This window comes from Sciurus vulgaris, assembly GCF_902686455.1.
Source record: "Sciurus vulgaris genome assembly, chromosome: 7".
Classification (NCBI taxonomy): domain Eukaryota; kingdom Metazoa; phylum Chordata; class Mammalia; order Rodentia; family Sciuridae; genus Sciurus; species Sciurus vulgaris.
In genome coordinates, this window is record NC_136467.1 from 7,597,533 (window position 1) to 7,612,629 (window position 15,097).

The window sequence follows — 15,097 nt, forward strand, 5'->3', positions numbered from 1 at the left end:
AACCAACCTAAACACTGGCACCAGGCAAAGATGAACTTGCCAAGAACCCTTACCAGAAAGGGATGCTGTGCATGAGTCCCTAGTAGATGAGTTAATTCTTTGCCGTTTTCATTTTGAAACGACATATTTTATTGGGCTCTTCAGAGATGCTCCCAGAGAGAAAAGGAGTTGCCCTCGAATGACAATCCCAGATGGCAGAGCCTGAAGCCAGAGGAAGGGGCCAAGTCCACGTGGAAAGGAGCTGACAGGTGCGTGCATCAGGCCAGCAATGCAAGTCACCTGCTTGAAGCCATGTCACCTGGGGTGTCAGGACCAGGCTGTGGCTTCCACCTCAGGTGAGACACAGGGTGAATTCTCCTGGGGAAGTTGACTGTTCATGTGCTTTTGACGCGTCATGTGAGGAATTTGCCATTGAATTGCTGGAAGAGACCAGATGAGTCTTTCTTCAGAACCTGCTAGGTCTTGGTTCAGGCCCTAGGCGGGGCAGAGACAAGGAGAGAGACTGTTTCTTCTCCTATCTTATTTGTATGTCCTCGTCTCTGGCTACAAGCCCAGCAGCAGAATCTCTACAAAGCTTAGGTGCATGAATTCCCTTAGAATGGAGAGTGGAGAAGAGCAGAGACTGACCTGCCCTTCTTATAATGCTAACAGATTCTAACACAACCCTGGACACAATAAAGCTCAACAAATGCTCTGTGAATGGAACTCAGAACACATAAACCTCAGTATTTATGCAACCTAATGGTCATGGAGGTGATATTTCTCTCTCCATTCTTACAGTTAGGAAATGACTTGTTTTGAATTAGTTATCCTTACGGTCATGGACAAAATCCCCCAAAGAGCACAGTCGGGATTCTTGCGCACAGACTAGATATTCCATTGCATTATGCCTTCCTGTGCCTAAGACACTAAAGCAGGTGGGGCAATACTATGTGGAAGTCTCCATGTACCCACCGTAGGTGATACCTGAGCAATACATCCCTCTTGCAGAGCCTGGTGGTACATGCATATTATCCCAGCTACTGGGGAGGCTGAGGCAGGTGAATGGAAAGTTTGAGACCAGTCTGGGCAACTTAATGAGACCCTGTTTCAAAATAAAATTTTAAATAAGAGCTTGGGACATAACTCAGTGGTAGAGGGCTTACCTAACATGAACAGGGCCCCAGGTCCATCTCCCACGCTGTGAAACAAACCTACATCTTCTTGCTCTTGTCTTTGCATGCTACTGACCTGGGTGGTCCTGTAGTGGTTATTTGCACTTTTGATGCTGAAATGTTAGGCAGGTGGAGAAGAACGCAGAGTCCAGGAGTCTGCAGGAGGGCCACCGGATTCACGAAGTAACATTTGCAGAATCAAGTGCATTCTAGAACTCCCAGGGTAAGGCGGCAGGGCAAAAGGCACACTAACACCACCCAAATAAAAAACAAAGGTACCAGGGAAAGGAAGATTAGGCAGGTGCAGAATTTCTGAAAGCACCATTACTGAGGCGGAAATAAACACACACTGGAAGCAGTAGATGTTTAGTGGAATCTGTCCCCGCTGAAGAACTTTCTCAAACACACCAACACTGGCTGCCTGAAAGACATGAATTCAAGGGGGGAAAAAAAAAGTCCGACTGCTACTGATTTCTCAACTTGCTCCACCTCTGTCCCCTCTAGTGAACTGGGCAGCAGGTGTTTGGGAACAGAGGCAGGTGGTGGAGAGAGTGAGGGGAGAAGGCCAGGCCACTCAAGGCACCTCCTCTGGTTCTTCAGTGTTCTGCAAGTGCTCTGGCCTAAGGCATTCTGCAAGAGGTCCACTAAGACCCTCTGGCACCTGCCTTGATCTTACGCTGGTTAACATGGGAAGGAATTTGGTAGCCTGGAAAGAGAAGTGAATGCGTTTTGTCCTCTTTTTACACTTAAAATCAGAGAGATCAGTTTATTTCTAAATATTTCCAAACATCGAAATAAGGGTTTCACAGCATGCTCCACCTGGTCATTCCCACCTTTAGCCAGGGAAAAGTACAGATTCAACAATTATATCTGAGACTGACTCAATGGAATTCCACGACTCTTGCTTCATTTCATGAGGATGAGAAGATATTGCACTGTAAATTTGGGGCATAAACTGACATTTTGTAATGTAATTTATAGTTATGAAAAAATGATAAGTGCTTAAGGAGGTAGGTGGGTCTATTTAGTCATTGCCAAGCTGGGAGGTAGCTCAGCCCAGCATGCAGAAGGCTCTGTGATCCCCAGCACTGCAAAAACAAAACCCCCACACTCACAAATGTCACATGACATATGCATGTATTGAAATGTCATGTGGCTCCATTAATACATACAATTTTATATTTTTATGTATCAGTTTAAAAGTAAATTTAATTTAAATAAAATAACAACAGGAATTTATATTTACAAAACACAGGAGACCCCTGGGAATAAAGAAATTTTGATTGTAATAAAATATTTTTACTTATGCTCAATCTCAGCTCTGTGTGGCAGGGCATGAAGAAGTTAATGATAATGCCCTATGTCATTGGTAATCTAATGATTAGCGTCTGTTTTCCCCGCTGTTGCTGGGCAGCCTTGGGAAGCCTCAGTTCCTGCATCTTGATTTGGGAACCCTGATAACACAGTGTGCTAGAGGTGGGATGAATCGTCGGGCTCATGGAAAGTACTCAGCAAGTGCAAGCTCCCATTATGATTTCTTTTTTTCCCCCAGAAGAAAGGGAGTGAAAGAAGAGGGAAAGAAAGGAGAGGCAGTGGGGATGATGTGGCCTGGGGAGAGGGGAGGAAAGAGGAGAAAGGAAGCAGCCTGGAGTGGATGGGGGCGTGGCTCTGATTCCCAGCATCTCTTGCAGGCTTCTCTCAAATGTTTTGTAAGAGCCGCTATTCAAGGTGATGTTTGCCCCTTTGAGCGCAGTGGCCGGGCTCTGAGAATAATTAACCTCATTTGACTATCTCGATCGCGGATGCCTCTGCGCTCATGTAAGCCATCGGCACCTCGGGACTGGGACACACTGTCCCCCAGGCAGTGCTGGCCAGTCCCAACATGGAACGCAAGGAGGTAGTCCTTCTGCTTCTCTTATTTCTGAAATCAGGTAAGCTTTTCTTTTCACTTCAGTCATTACATTTTCCAAACAACGTATTATAACAAATAGATACACTATAGTTTTATGAGCAACTCATTGAATGAAACCTGATTCATAAGTTTTTCAGTTTCAAAATCTAGGTCAAGGAATTCTTCAAGATATTAATTTAATGTCCCTCTGAAGAATGTCAGGGTGTGGAGAATAAATGGGCAGAGAAGTTCATGGGTAACTTTTCAAATCTAAATAACTGGGCCCACATGACGTCAATTTTCATTGAAGAAAAGTCGCTTTGCTGGTTCTTCTCAGCTGAATTAATTTTTATCATTTTTGTTAAGCTGCCATATTTCTATCACTTCCAAATGTAAGCAACAAAATATCTCTTGAAATATATATATATATATATATATATATATATTTTGTCGGAGTATATTTTATTCTTTAACCAGTGTGAAGTACCATTTCTCTATTTGTTTTGGTTGAAGGAAAACTTCATAAGTATATATTTGCCTGTTCATATCTGGTGAAGTCACGTGCAGAGTTTTTGAAATGATGTATGCAATAATCATACATCATAAATATTCACTTAGAGTTTGGGGTAGACCAATCACATTTTATACACACACACATACACACACACACACGTGTGTGTGTGTGTGTGTGTGTGTGTGTGTGTGTGTGTGTGAATGTGTGTTTTACTAATGAGAGCTTATTTTACTACGGGTACAGATGGGATTTTTATTGATCCCCCTTTTCTAGATGAGGGAGTCAAGACTTAGGAAATAATGTTACTTGCTCACTGTCCAAACTCTGAGATCAGGGAAGTAAAGAAACCTGGATTTAAGCCAGAGCTTTCCAAGAAGGAAACTAGTGTTCTTCTCCCTTTTCTAACTGCACTTAAAACTTTTTTTAAAAAAGTTACATTTAAAACTTGTGTGGCAGTTTGTTTTTCTAACAGCTTATTTAGACATAATTCCTGTGCTATACAAGTTGCCCACTTAAGGCACGCAGTCCAGTGGTTTCCAGCACATTCAAAGTTGTCCAACCCATCAGTAAAGTCTAGAATGTTTCATTACCCTCAAAAAAATTCCGTGCTCCCTAGCTGTTTTCCTTAATCTGTAGCCCTGGCAACCACCCATGTATCTTCTGTAGTTTATAGATGTGCTGTTTTAGATGTTTTGTGTATGTGATCATACATTACCCTAGTAGTGCTTCATATTAATGTATAGATACTTGAAATTCAATCTATAGATCACCAGATACATTTTACAGGTTGTGCTTTACAGACAAATACATTTGAATTTAGTGGGAGACATTTGAAGAACTAACAAGGAGAAGATTGAACAAAAAGAGAGTTGTGGGAAATGTGCGTGTGTGCATGTGTGTGTGTGTGTGTGTGTGTGTGTGTGTGTGTGTGAGACCAGGTGTGAGCATTTTACTTCAGACCATGCAAGTGAGGGCTAGGAGCACTCTGAGCCTAGAGACTGCACCCAAAGCTTAGAATGAATTTCTCTGCAACAGGATTGACATGTGTCAACCAACTAGGATGGGAATTTCTTTCATAATCTCTCTTGAAAGGAAAGTATTTGCTCTTATTCTCTATGATGTGACTTTCATCTTTCCAGTGCACTGAAATGACTGGGAGAAAAAGGCATTTGCTTTAATAGCAGTGCTCAGGGAGGGTGGATAAACATCTTGCACTTCACAAACCCTTAGGTTTTTTTTTTTTTACGCACACAAGTATGTGTGTGCACACATACATGGACACACACACCCAGTGATGAAAGAGCCTTATGTTATCATAAAATGCATTGCTTTGATAGCAATACACATCTGCATTTAGTCTGTAATATAAAAATATTTTTCCTACTAAAAGATTTGTTTAATTTTTTTGTCAAAAAATTGTACTTTATCTCATTGCTAGATGAAACCTGGCAGGGAATAAGAGTGAGAGAAAGGAAAAAAAAAAAAAAAGATTTGGGGAAAAAATAAATTATTCCTTTGGGATGATTCTTCGGCACGTCAGCTCCTAAGGTGGAACTCAACAGCTATGTGCTATGAAACATAATAATGTGACATCATTAACGTTAACTTAATTCAAGGATGACATAAGAGGGAAAATTCTCTTTTTAAATATCGTGGGTGGCCTGCTCTTGTACATTTCCCAATAACTCTTCCCGAAGGTTAACTTAACTCCTTGTAGGATACACTTTACAGATTTAATATGTGTTTTTCAAATCAATTCACCAAAGCACAACTCTTCTTGAAAATAAGAATTCGAATTGAAGAAATGCAAAGATGAAGAAATAGGTTATGGGCCCCGAGTGCCTATTTCCCCATGATCTTATATATTTACCAAGTGCTTGGAAAGTTTGAAGTGCATCGGCCAAACATCCCTTTCAATAGTCCTTCCTTCCAACGTGGAGCATCTTAAGTTGATGAAGGAAGAAGCAGCAGAGGAGGTGGAGAGGGTGGACTTTGGATGGCAACTGTGTCAAGCACTGTCTTCTGCAGCTGCCACTTCCTGTCCTGGTCACTCTTTAACCTGCTCAGGCTGGCTCTGGCCCCACCACTCCCCTCATGGTCAAGGTTGCATGTTGCCTGATTTCATGGAAACTTCCCTATTTTAATTCCATTAACCTCTTTGTGGCCTCACTCCTGTGAAAATCACTAGCATTTACATCAGAAAGATGGGAGCGAGGGCCTGCAGGCTTAGGTCACAGCTGCAAAGCCATGCCAGGAGCTCCGTGCAGCCTCAGAACAGGGCCGCCAAGCAGTGTGTGGGAACATGACTGAAGGAAGGTCCCTGGGGCACACTCTGAGGTGACAAGGGAGAAGCAACAGTCTCTTTGCCTCAGACTTTCTCTCACAGAAAAAACAAGGCCAGGATTTTCCTGGGCTCTGCATTTTTTTTATACAATTTTCTGTGAAATGCCAGACACCATCATCATCATTATAGATAAAAGTCATATATTATTGGAAAATATGTATTTTATAAATCAAACAATGGCCTCCGAGTCCCACTTATTCCCAGGGATGGACAAACCGATATCAGTTTTGGCAATGCAGCTGCCACCGATGGTGTCTTACTGGCTCATCACGACAGGATAGTCAACAGCAAACGGGTCAGATTCATTCTGGAAGTTTCGTGTCCGTTAGCACAGCAGTAGCATCGGTGTACTGCTCCGACCCATCCGTCCAGGCGTTCCCTTAGGGTAAATACGCAGCCTTACTGGAACTGTTTTCCTGACTCAGCATTTTTATTCACGACACCCCATTCTGCTGCCAATAACACGGCCAGTTTTATTTGGCAGATATCAAGCACATAGATGAGAAAGCCATGGTAATCACGCAGCGGGCTCAACACATCGATCAAGCTGTTCCACTTTTCCATTTTTAGGTCAAGGCGTCTCCCTGGATGACTATGTAAACACCCAAGGGGCTTCACTGTCCAGTGTCACCAAGAAACACCTAGGAGCACAGAGCATACAGGAGTGCGCCGCGAGATGCGAGGAGGAAACGGAGTTTATCTGCAGGTATTGCCACTGTTGTTGCTCCTGTGCAGGAACCTTGCTGTTTGTGACACCCGTTTTGATGGCAAGAAATTTGCTCATGGATTTATTAACAAAAATACAATTTAAGGGAAAAAGAGAATTTACGGGACTAGAGTTTGAACCTCAATTTGCTCACAGTGTATGAAGCTATAACAACGTCTTAAGGTTAAAAGTGGCCCCTTTAGAAAATGGCTTACAGGAAGGTATCTATGTTTACCTGTGACAGCAACATGGGCAACTACTCTTCCAAGCTCCAGTTTTTAACTGACCATCAGCAAAGATTTATTGAGGATCATATGAATCAAAGTGTCCTACATGGAGCAGAAGGAGGAAGGAAGTATGGACACTAGATCCGGTGCCTTCTCTTTTGTATTTATGGTGCAAAGAAATCAGAAATAATGTTTAAAAAATATACAGGCAGCCCTAGATATCACTAAGGGCATAATTGATGCATGTGCTACAGAGGTTCAGAGAAAAGAACAACAACTCTGTCGAGATAGGTAGAGAGGTCTCAGGGATGAGGTGGCAGCTGACCTGGACATTGAGGGTGGCTGAGGTCTTGAACACCAAGACAGTGAGGCGTTCCTGGTGCAGAAGAGGTGGTTCCTGAGCTTGTGAGAGGGACCAGGGGGCACTGAGCTGATCACAGTAAAGGCTTCTCACAGGTGATTGGGCTGGACAGGCAGCTGTGCATGGCCTTGAATGCCAGGCTGAGCAACCTTGGCAGGACCATGTGATTGGGGAAGGGAGGTGGGAGGTTTTCTTAGACAGTTTTCTGTTTCTACAACAAATTACCCAAGACCGGGTAATTCAAAAAGGAAAAAAAAATTATTAAGTGAACAATTCTGGAGGCTGAACTTCCAAGACCTGGTGGCTGTACCAGTCAAGGGTCTCGTGATGAGCCACAGCATGGTGGAAAAGCAGAAGCCAAGTGGGAGCCCAAGAGACAACAGGAGGGAGGAGTGTCACACTTTATAGCAACTTGTGCAGACAGTCACAAGGCACCCCAGATGACAAGAGCCAGGAGTGCTTCTGCAGTCCTTCCACTATGAAAGGCACCAATTCTGAGCTCCCTGCTCCTAAAACAGTTGTGGTTATTGCTCAAGGGTCTTACCATGAGTAAATGTTTGCATCCCTTAACTGAAGAAGAGTCTTCTCGTATTCCTCCTCCTCCGCAGGTCGTTCCAGTATCACAGCAAAGAGCAGCATTGTGTGATCATGGCTGAGAACAGCAAGTCCTCCTCCATCATTAGGATGAGAGACGTCGTTTTATTTGAGAAGAGAAGTGCGTACCTTTCCCTCCCCCTTCTCCTCCCTGAACAGCCCTGTCAACTTGAACATATGACTTTTTGGTTTCATTTTTCTTGTGTGAGAAATGAAAGGACTGGATTTACAAAATCACTTCTATCTCTCTGGCCACGAAAATAAGATTCAAAACTTTATTTATAAAGAGAGATGGGGAGTTAACAGCTCCTCATGACCTTGTCCCCTTGTTCTGCAGGGGACCACGGTGTTTGGGCTCCAGCCTCTGAAATACAGCCTAGGACAATGGAAATACGAGATACTTTTAATCTTGATAACATTTGGCTGGGGACGAAAATACTTATTAATTTTTTTGGGGGGGGGTCATGGTCTATATTTTCCTCAGACTCAAACTTGTCTTTTGAAAATGTGCAAAAATCACAGTTCCTTTTAAAATGCAGAGCAATAGTCTCATAGTTTAGGAGGTGAGATGGTCTGGATTTTAAGGGAAATTGCGTGTCTTTTTAGGGATGCGAAGTGCCGTTCTTAAGAGCACTTACATATGGAGATTTAAATGAATGCATGACATTTCATAACCCTCTCCTCTACTCTGGTGCTGGCCAGGCACTGCAACCATTAACTACAATCTGGCTCTCCAAATATTCTTTATTACAGGTGCTAAGGAAGACAAGATACTTCTGCTTTCTTGTGTTCTTGACAGTGATTTGAAACATTGTTTCTAGTCTCACCACAAACCATAAATAAGATTCTAAAAAGTATTCCTCTAGGTTGGGGTTACTGCTCTACATTGTTCAGTTTCTAGGTTTCGTGGGCTGCACCCCTCTTGATCGCTCTTCCTTACTCTATCTTTAATTCTTGAGATCCAAGTACAGATTAAATCTAAACCTTACCTGTTAAAGTTATTAGTTCTTACAAATAGCAGGTAAAGGATAAGATAAATAGGATCACCTACTATCCATCAGATTAAAAAGACGTGGGGGTGGCAATTCTCTCGACAAAATGTTAGGATTTAAATATGTCATCTGTAAATTGTTAACCAGAAGGAACCTGGGGTGCCTGTTAGGCTTAGTTTGAAGTCTGAAGTTTGAAGGCTTGGTGTGCTTGTTTTCAAGAGAGCCAAAGGTTATGCAAACTCTGGTGGGGACAGACAAACAAGAGTGAGGCAAAAAAAGTCAAAAGTCAGTCATTTTCGATCCTTGGTTCTTTACTGTGGAATATGGACCCACTGCTAGCCTACCATCCAGGGTTTTGCTGGGAACAATCTGTGTCAGATCACATTTACACCTGCCACCATCTCCATGGCCAACCCCAGAGCCAAGCCACTGTCATGTTGGGTCAGGGTCACTGCAGTTTGGTCCCCTGCTTGTAAGCTGCCCAAGTGATCTTTCTAAAATGCACCATTTCTTCCTTAAGTCCTTCCGAAGGCACTTAGCGCCAATCCCAAATGGTTCCGGAATGCCAGCAGACCCTGTGCGAGGCAAGCCCAGTGTTACATAAGGACTGCTGCTTATTTCTGTCATTCCAAGTGTGAAGTGGTCACCACTTCTGCCCAGAACCCGTCACCTCTGTCCTCGCCACACCAGCCCTCTCACCTCCTGGGTTTCCACTCAAGCATCACCTCCTCTCAAAAGTCTTCCCTAAGCCCTGGGCCTCCCTTTCCCAGGAACCGCGAGTTCACGCCTTTGATGAGTGTCATCAGCCAGCGTAGGACATCCCCGGGAAGATCCCGCGGCCCTCATTCTCTGTGGTGTGGGGGAAATGTTCTTTGGCTAGAGTTGTGTGGGAAGCTCTTTCCCCAGGCGACTGATCAGGGTGAATGAGAACACCTGGGTAAAGGGGGGCATTTTAAAGGATGTAGGAGTCCACATTTAAGTTTATATATCTTCATTGAAAATACAGCCTACCTCGGCGACTGTCCTGCAGAGCAGAGGTTTTCCTTTGACTCTGGGTCCAGCAGGCGTGCTCCGCCTTCCTGGCATGGTGCTGCTCGGGAGTGTCCCCTCGGGGCACCGCTCCCTCATCACTGAGTGGAGCTGATTCTCCAATGCCTGTGGATTTTTCTGATTTTCCCCTTCAAATGCATAGAGATCACCGCCAGCTAGTGTGATCATAAGGAGAGCTGGGCGATAGCAATGAATGACACAGGACCCACCTCGTGGTGACACAGTGGGTGACGCACTAGACGGGGCCACCCTGTCACTGTGGGCCCCAGGTGGGCACCAAGCTATTTCAAAGATAGGTTGAACCCTGTTGATTAACTGGTGAGCTGGTTAAGTGGAGGCTGGTTGAGAACATTTGCTGGGAACATTTAAAGCAGACACATTTCCAGAACCTGGTTTGGCATTTTTTCATATTTTGAGGAACCTGAAACAGAAGTGGCTTGGATTTCTTCTGGCCTCTGAAAAGCCTGCCTCCACCCGCCGACACACACATCTAAAAAGCCCCATCCTTGTCCTGTAGTTCTGTCTCATCCCTTGATTCATTTTCTCTGTCGTGCCTATCATTGTAAAGTTGGCTCATCTCAGTGTGTTCCAGTGGTGCCTCTCTCCACTTGGGTGTGAGCCCCACAAGGGTAGGCCTTCGCCTGTGCTGTATCACCTGTGTTCCAGCTCCTTCCTGGAGCCCAGTTCATGGAATGGCTAGGACACAGCTTTCGAATGGCTGGGTCTAGGCAGGAGACGCCCCTTGCTGGGTGCAGACGGCTTGGTTCTGGACAGCAGGAGGCTGCTGTCTGCTCTGCAGGTGGTTTCTGTGGGTGGGACTGTGGTGTGCAGAGCTTTCTCCTGAGTTTCTTGCTTGTGTTTTTGACCACCGTGTGGACTTTCAGTGTACCTTTCAGAGTGCAAGACTGGGAATGGGAAAAACTACAGAGGGACCGTGTCCAGGACAAAGAGTGGCACAGCCTGTCAAAAGTGGAGTGCCAGTTTCCCCCACAAGCCCAAGTAAGTCTCTCTCCTTTGCCCTGGGTTCACCCACTGCGTTCAGAGTAACCCCGGCACTCGCAGCTCACACCTGCGCACCTGAGTGAGCAGAGAGCCCCTCTGAGGCAGGTGAGAACAGTTCAGTTATTTACAGCACGAAAGCCCAAGGGGCTGCTTTCTATTTACTCACGTGCATAGTGTTTTCTGGAATACCTAAATCATGGAAGGAGGCCTAGTGAAAAGAAGAAGAAAACTACGAATTTGAGGCTGAGCCTGAGAAAATAGAAATACAATGATGTTTAGGACTGAATGTGTCGCTCAGACACGCTGAGCTGGGACTCTCACCACAGTCCCCTCACCACGATGGAGCAACACTCCAGAAGACGAGAGAACGACATGCAACTCTCGCAGAGGACCTGTCATTTTATGTCACTCTGCTTTGCTCTTTCCCCAGCGTGGTGTCAGGCGGCATTAAAGCTGATCAAATAGGAAGTCAGTGTCCATGACCCTGCCCTCACCCACCCCCAAAGAAGTGCCTCTGCAGATGAGCAGATGGCAGGTCCCCATTAGATCGAGTAAAAGATTCAACCCAACGTCCAGATCTCAGGCCGCCAGGTAGAAGACCCCGGCTCACCCAGCTGCGGAAGTTGAGGCCTGAGAGGGTGGGGAGTTCCTGAGACAGGCCCCAGAAGAACCCGAGACTGTCTTTTTGGACAGGTTCTTGTGCTTTTTATCTAATTCGTTACCTCTACACAGCAACTCATCTCTACAGTGGAAAACGAGTCTAGCTCCTTCCCCCGACCCCATCCAAACTCGCCTCGGCTGCTGGGATGGGACCTGAGAGCCCAACCTGCTCCCGGGCTGTCAGGAGCCAGGCGTGGTCTGTTTGGCTTCACGTGACCACGCTCAGCCTTCTCGACTATGAAAGAGGGATAACACCATTCGGGCGGGTTTTTTGTTAAGTGTAAGTGAGAGAATGTCCAGGAAGATTCTAGTGTGATCCTGGGTGCGAAGTTCACCCGACAGAATGGTAGCCCCTTCGGTTATTTGGAGGGAGAGAAGGGGACCTTGCGGAAAGCGGGCGTTTGGAATGAACGGAGGCCTCTGTTTCTACGGGCTGAGGGAACGTTGCGTCGGTTCTGCTTCTAAGGCTCGGCTGTCAACGTGGCGATGACAGCATCAGCCACTGTACCTGAAACGGTGTCGACAGAGAAATGCAAACGGACCGCTCAGGCGTGACAGCCGCTGGCCATAGTGTGTTGGGATAGCGGGTGCTCAGGCCCCGGGTGGGGACACATAGTATCCTGTCCCCACGTACCCACTGCCTGCTGGCCTTCCGAATATCAGCCACGTGCTCCTCTTCGTCCTCCACAGCTATTCTCCTGACAAGTTCCCCGCAGAGGGCCTGGAGGAGAACTACTGTCGCAACCCGGACAACGACCAGCAGGGTCCGTGGTGCTACACCATGGACCCTGAGAAGAGATTCGAGTACTGCGACATTCCCGAATGCGAGGGTGAGAAATGGTGCTGGAAAATGCTTTCCTGCCTGCCCTTCACCTGAGAAGCAATGTCTGTAAAGCCACTTCCCCTGGGTATTATCAATAATCAGTTAATGTTGCAATTAGTAATGTTTTGTCCCTTGGGAAGGAGCACAGCCTTCTCAGACGCCAGTGTCGACGTGAAGTCTTTACTACAATGCTAATTTGACATGTACACATTTAAAGCTAGATGTAAAGTCTGTCAATCGTATGCTTAAAACTCTCACAAACTATAACACTCCAAGCAGGTTCCCAATTAAATACTAAATTAAACCTACAAAATCAATACAATTCAAGTAAACGACATTAATTTAATGTGAGAGATTTTGCTGCTTAGTTGAAGCTAGGCAATGAACCAGTTTTGGCATCAAAAATCCTTTATTTTAGTGAACCAATCTATTTAAAAGTGCTTGAAACATGAAAACAGACTGGAAAAAATTTATTTCATATTTCCAGGCATATTTATTGGAGCAAGGGAAATCGAACCAGCTGGGTTTTATGCAACCATGTGAACATTGTATCACATGACACCTCAGTTCATGTCCTTAATCTATTTGAGCCATGAAAAAACCTTTATTTGGACACTATGTCATCAGCCATTTGACCTTGAGGTACAACAAATGCGTGATTTTTATGTCAAGTCTGCATCTGTTTTATGATCCTGTAAAAGTCACAGTTGTATATTACTCTGCCCCACCATGTGACTTTGGCATTTCCAAATCAAAGTTTCGGTTTGAAAATAAGTTAAAAAGCCAAAAACAGCCCGTCATGCTTCTCCCCAACGTAAAAAGAGAATGTCACTCTACAAGGGGACACAGGCACGGGCTCCAGCAAGAAAACCTAACATGCGGTTCCAATGCATCTGCAGTTACGCGGATGATCAGCATGGTTTCATAGACTTTCTAAAGATTATTGAAACCAAGATGCCCAATATTTAAAAGTTATCTTGTGACCAAGCACAGCAGGACTCTCGGTTAATCCTAGCCACTCAGGAGGCTGTGCAGGAGGATGGCGAGTGTGAGGCCAGCCGAGGCAGCTCAGCGGGACCCTGTCTCAAAAAACCAAAAAGAAAAGAAAAGAAAAGAAAAGAAAAATTAAAAATCATAGTAGAGTACTTGCAGACTGCTGGGACTATGGTCACCGTCCCGGGAACTGTGCCTCTCGGTGCAAGGACAAGGCAGTTAGGAGCTTCTGAATTTGGTCATGACCATTATTAGTTGAGGTGGCATTGACCAAAATAGGGTAAATAAACCATTTGAAAAGAGAATGACCTTTTGGACCGTAATAGAACATTTTGAGTCTTGAGCCAATTTTACTCCCCGTGATTCTTGGAAACCACATGGGAGCATGGCCAGGCCTCTGGGAGACATTTCTTGTGGGGTCTCGTCTTCACTGTTTTGCTCCTCCCTTTCCTCCTTCTTTCCCACGCTGCTCAGAAGAATGCATGCATTGCAGTGGAGAACATTACGAGGGCAAAGTCTCCAAGACCATGTCCGGACTCGAATGCCAGGCCTGGGACTCGCAGACTCCACACGCACACGGATACATCCCTGCCAAGTAAGGCCCCGTTCAAGGCTCTGCGGCCTGTTCAGTTACTTAGGTGTCTTCATTTGCCTCCAGAAGTGAATGCCTGATGGTTGTGGAGTTCAAAGCTGGCATCCTGCCATGTCGTTCTTATCTTTGGTTGTTAGAAATGCAGACTCTCAGACCCTCTGAATCAAATTTCCCTTATAACCAGATTTACTGCTGATTCGTACATACTTTAAAATTTGAGAAATAGAGTTATGTCTTGCTTGTGTGTTTCCCAAGTATTTCCCTCTTCTCTTTCTTCTTCCTTTTCTTTCACTGTATACCAGGCAGATTCCTCACCTAGGTCTGTGGGTACACATCAGGGATCTTGTGAATTGGTGTGTGTTTATGTTGGTGCATTTTGGCACTATTCTCAAAGGCAAGTATGAATTTTAAATGGGAATGGGAGTCCTTAATCTAGAAAGTAATGATGATCTCCAGAGTACAGTTTTGCAAGGACTCTATTTCACACTAATTACCCTGGAAAACACCTTCCCACTGTAGCTAGCTGATCCAGTCTCTCTCTATTTTGGGGGGTGGGAGAAGTTTACTGAGGATTGAACTCAGGGGCCCTCAACCACTGAGCCACATCCCCAGACTTATTTTGTATTTTATTTAAAGACAGGGTCTCACTGAGTTGCTTATTGCCTTGCTTTTGCTGAGGCTGCCTTTAAACTTGAGATCCTCCTGCCTCAGCCTCCCCAGCTGCTGGGATTACAGGCGTGTGCCATCATGCCTGGCTGATCCAGTCTCTCTTTATGCCTTTAAGATCCAAAGACACCGCCTTACTGGCTGTACCCAATCACTATCTTTAGGCAGTGAGCACTTTGTATTTTAAACATTGCTATTATTTGCAGCAGAGTAACCAGAGTTTGCTTACATCAGTTTTTCCAGATGGCCAAAATGATAAGGTTACTGATCCTGTTCAGTGGTTTTGAAGTGTCTAAACCATTAGAAAAAGAATCCTTGTAATGCCGAGCTAACGTTCCTTCCTAGATCACCACCTTCCTAGGGTAGTCTTCGCCCACTTCCTCCTTGGTGCCTGACTGTGCCTTGCACAGAGCAGGTGCTCTACACTGGCTCACCTTCACAGTTTCTCACCCAGGCACACAAATGTTCAGTGCTATTAAAATCCTTTTTGTATCAATAAAAATTTTTTAAAAAATTCTTTTTGTCCAT

At 45.0% G+C, this 15,097-nt stretch overlaps 1 protein-coding gene across 2 annotated transcripts in view; it reads left to right on the top strand.

The window, feature by feature from the left end:
- Positions 1-2,940: 2,940 nt before the first annotated feature.
- PLG (plasminogen) overlaps positions 2,941-15,097 on the top strand; it is a 34,390-nt gene continuing 22,233 nt past the window's right edge. Inside the window, exons 1-6 of one of the 2 annotated variants that reach the window (XM_079146585.1) lie at positions 2,941-3,085; positions 6,474-6,609; positions 7,806-7,912; positions 10,718-10,832; positions 12,186-12,325; positions 13,786-13,906. In XM_079146585.1, the coding sequence (XP_079002711.1) occupies positions 3,037-3,085; positions 6,474-6,609; positions 7,806-7,912; positions 10,718-10,832; positions 12,186-12,325; positions 13,786-13,906 (668 nt within the window). In that variant the 5' untranslated portion in view covers positions 2,941-3,036. The remainder of the gene's footprint in view (positions 3,086-6,473; positions 6,610-7,805; positions 7,913-10,717; positions 10,833-12,185; positions 12,326-13,785; positions 13,907-15,097) is intronic. The other variant, XM_079146586.1, reaches the window with a different exon arrangement.